Here is a 4,136-nt window from a genome sequence, read left to right as displayed (position 1 = left end):
TTCTTAATGCATGCAAATGAGCAGGGTCTGAGCGCTGATCCAGGACCAGTTTTGGCTTTTAGATTATAGTGAATGGACCAGGAGGACCTGGTCCTAGATCAGCAGTCCTACTGATTTGAGGTTAGAGTTTTGGGACAGTAACCGATAGGTTGCTGGATTGAATCCCCTAGTTGACAAGGTAAAATTATGTCATTCTGCCCCTGAGAAGGCAGTTAACCCACTGTTCCCCGGTAGGCCGTCATTGTAAATAAGAATATGTTCTTAAGTGACTTGCCGAGTTACCAGTTTTTTCCAACTGCTTACACACAGCATCTTTTCATGTCACACGATTTCTGAAACCTTTCACTCAAAGTGCAAAACTACGCACCAAATATCCAAAACCATAAGCTATTTCTCAGCCTTTGACTCAGTTGTCAATTGCATAAAACACTTTTTTCAAAACACTACACACAATTCTCTACCTAAAACACAAACATCTAACAGGAAGTGACTTGCTTTCCTTTTCCAAACACAACCAATCAAAATGCTACACTTATTCACCCGGTCACCACACACTCCTCACATGTGCAAACACTAGTAGCTTAACTGATCACTAACCAATCACTGCTTTACTGTCGTATAGGCCTACAAATAGGTCAAAGGTCAGATGACCTGTTTTGAACAATGGATGCCAACAATGGACAGAGAGCAAGAGGAGTAGGAGGGAGAGGAAGAGGAAAAAGAGGACGAGGGCAAAGAAGAGAAGGAAGGAGATGAGATGCCATCTCTGATGAGATTAGGGCAACACTTGTTGATCATGTGATCAACCACGGTTTGACCATGAGAGAGGCTGGACTGAGAGTCCAGCCCAACTTGAGTCGATTTACAGTGGCGTCCATAATTCGAACCTTCAGAAATGAGGACAGGTATGCAACTATAGCCTTCCATTTACTGCACTGCATTGAATGAATGAGGTTGGTTTTCATGCTGTACTACATTGAATGAATGAGGTTGGTTATCATGCTGTACTACATTGAATGAATGAGGTTGGTTATCATGCTGTACTACATTGAATGAATGAGGTTGGTTATCATGCTGTACTACATTGAATGAATGAGGTTGGTTTTCATGAATGAATGAGGTTGGTTATCTGTACTACATTGAATGAATGAATGAGTTGGTTATCATGCTGTACTACATTGAATGAATGAGGTTGGTTATCATGCTGTACTACATTGAATGAATGAGGTTGGTTATCATGCTGTACTACATTGAATGAATGAGGTTGGTTTTCATGCTGTACTACATTGAATGAATGAGGTTGGTTATTATGCTGTACTACATTGAATGAATGAGGATGGTTATCATGCTGTACTACATTGAATGAATGAGGTTGGTTTTCAAGCTGTACTACATTGTTTTGTACATTGTTTACAGTTCCTATGCTGAACACATACTGTGTTTGATTTCTGTACAGAGTGGAAAGGCAAAGACATCTTGGAGGACGAGGATGCTTGTTTACGTATGTACAAGAAACTGTCATTATAAATGTGGTTTTGGCCAACAATGCAATTAGGATTTGAGAGATAAGAGAGCATATCTTGAATAATGACACCATATTTAACAACATCAATGCTGTAAGCCTGTTGACCATACAACGCATCCTCCAATGGCACAGAGTGACGATGAAACAACTTTACAAGGTGCCATTTGAGAGAAACTCTGACAGAGTCAAGAATATGCGACATGACTTTGTAGAGGTATGTATGCAACACTACTTCCTGTACTTCAGACATACCATATTTACTCATCTGTATATCATTTTGTCTGTTACAGAGAGTATTGGAGCTGGATGCCCATGTAATTCGCCATTAATTTATTTATGTGGATGAGGTTGGCTTCAACCTCACCAAAACCAGGCGCCGCGGAAGAAATGTAATAGGACAGAGGGCAATTACCAATGTCCCTGGACAGCGTGGGGGTAATATAACTGTGTGCTGCCATCACTCAAAATGGGGTCCTCCATCTCAATGCCACACTGGGTCCGTACAACACCGGCCATATGCTCACTTTTCTGGATGCAATTTACACAATGCTTGTCCCTGATCCAGATCAGGAGCCTGCTAGATTTGTCATTTTTATGGGACAATGTTAGTTTTCACCGGGCTGTTCTGGTCCAAAACTGGTTTGCCACCCATCCACAATTTGTAGTTTTGTAACTACCCCCATATTCACCTGTTCTAAACCCCATAGAGGAATTCTTCTCAGCCTGGCGCTGGAAAGTGTAAGATCGTCAACCCTATGCCCGCATGTCGCTTCTCCAGGCAATGGAGGACGCATGTGGGGACACAGAGGTTGCCTCTGTCCAAGGTTGGATACGCCAGGATGCTAGGAGATACTTCCCTCCATGTGGGGACATAGAGGTTGCCTCTGTCCAAGGTTGGATACGCCACGCTAGGAGATACTTCCCTCCATGTGGGGACATAGAGGTTGCCTCTGTCCAAGGTTGGATACGCCAGGACGCTAGGAGATACTTCAATACCATGTTTGGCAAGAGAAAACGTATCTTGTGATGTGGACGAAGTGTTGTGGCCAGACTCAGGCCGGAGAAGAGATGAAGCGTAACTTAGCACTGGTGACTGCCCCCCCCCCACCAATTCCTGGACTACCCCCCCAGGACCCCACACACACAATTGTGTTCTTTACTGTATTCTAAAGAGTATACTTTTGGTTTACATATGTTTATGGTTTTGTTGTATGCTACTGTATACAACAGTAATGTTTGGCCTAATAAATATTTTCTGTTTCTACATTGCATTGGTGTTTACAGTGTACTTGTTACCCCTCTCAGCAGATTACTTTCACTGTAGAACATTGTATTGAAATGTAGATATAAGCCTATGAAAGACCAAAGAGCTTTAGATTTAGAACAACAGTGTTTACATGGTATATCCAAAAATGTACTATTATGAAAGCAGTGTTTGCCATTTGATGCAAATGCCTCATTCTGACATGTGTTTATGGCATTTTGAATGCAGTGATACATTTTGAAGCAGATTTGAGGCATTTTGCATTTTGTGTGTGCAGTTTTGGGAATTGTGTGTAGAGTTTTGAATAAAAGGAGACAGTTTTGAAAACTTGTGTAAGCAGTTGGAAAAAATTGTAAATAAATACAATACTCTGAGAGGCATCAAACAGGCCCTGATCTGTTTCATATCAGCTGCTGGCATTCATATGGGAAATTTAGTACTAAATCAAAATCACAAGAAAGATGAGAATTGAATGCTGATGAAGCACTGATGTTAAGAGCTGCATTATCTACAGAAGAACATGGGTCATGAAGTGTCCTCGCTTACCCTATTCATATAGTCGGCTAGACTACGTGCGTTCCACCCCATCACCTCTGACCTGGAGGGAACACTGTCAAAACTCATCGTCTTCTTCTGTCCAAAGCTTTCCAAAGATTTGTCTTAGTAAGCCTTGAGTCCAAGGCTCTTCTAGATCCAAGGATATTCTTCTAGATCCAGGGCTCTTCTTCTAGATCCAAGGCTCTTCTTCTAGACCCAAGGCTCTTCTGTTGGTAAAGTCCAAGGCTCTTGTCTTAGTAGGTCCAATGTTTTTGTCTTGGAATGGTCCACAGTTTTTAGTAAAGTCCAAGGTTTTTCTCAAGTGTAAGTAAGGTCCAGGGCTTTGGCTTTCCTCCTTGACAATTCACACAAGGGAATCAGATCCACACTCCAGGAAACCTCAGTGAATGTAGACAGGAGATAACAGTAAGTCTCCTGTCAGTCTCGTGATGGGCATTAGCTGCTACACAATGCTCATCCTTTTAGCCATATATGTGGAGAGATAAATACTTAGCATTAGTTTAATGGTGATGGTACTGTTTCTACAGGCCTCCCTGGTGTCTCTGTAACTGTGAGGAGGCAGGACTTCAGTTTGTCACCCACTGCCTTTCCTGTCACAGGCAGCCAAAAGAGGATGTCTTGTAGGCCACAGAGGCTGTAAAGAAGAGAAGAAAGAGTTTTGTTCCAAATGGCCCACTATCAGCCCTGGACCAATGTAGTTTCCTATATAGCAAATAGGGTGGCATTTGGGACGCAAACCTAGAGCTAGCCTGCTTCACTGTGTAGGCCTGTAGACAAGCCATCTCTATA

The 4,136-nt window shown here is 42.3% G+C and overlaps 1 protein-coding gene across 1 annotated transcript in view; it reads right to left on the bottom strand.

The window, feature by feature from the left end:
• lcp2b (lymphocyte cytosolic protein 2b) overlaps nt 1-3,884 on the bottom strand; it is a 12,305-nt gene extending 8,421 nt beyond the window's left edge. The window contains exon 1 of the mRNA XM_064972644.1: nt 3,336-3,884. Coding sequence (XP_064828716.1) covers nt 3,336-3,413 — 78 coding nt within the window. The 5' untranslated portion in view covers nt 3,414-3,884. The remainder of the gene's footprint in view (nt 1-3,335) is intronic.
• Nucleotides 3,885-4,136: the final 252 nt, after the last annotated feature.

This window comes from Oncorhynchus masou, chromosome 9 (genome assembly GCF_036934945.1).
Source record: "Oncorhynchus masou masou isolate Uvic2021 chromosome 9, UVic_Omas_1.1, whole genome shotgun sequence".
NCBI lineage: Eukaryota > Metazoa > Chordata > Actinopteri > Salmoniformes > Salmonidae > Oncorhynchus > Oncorhynchus masou.
The sequence above is the reverse complement of the archived record's forward strand: the minus strand, read 5'-3'. Positions and strand labels throughout refer to the sequence as shown.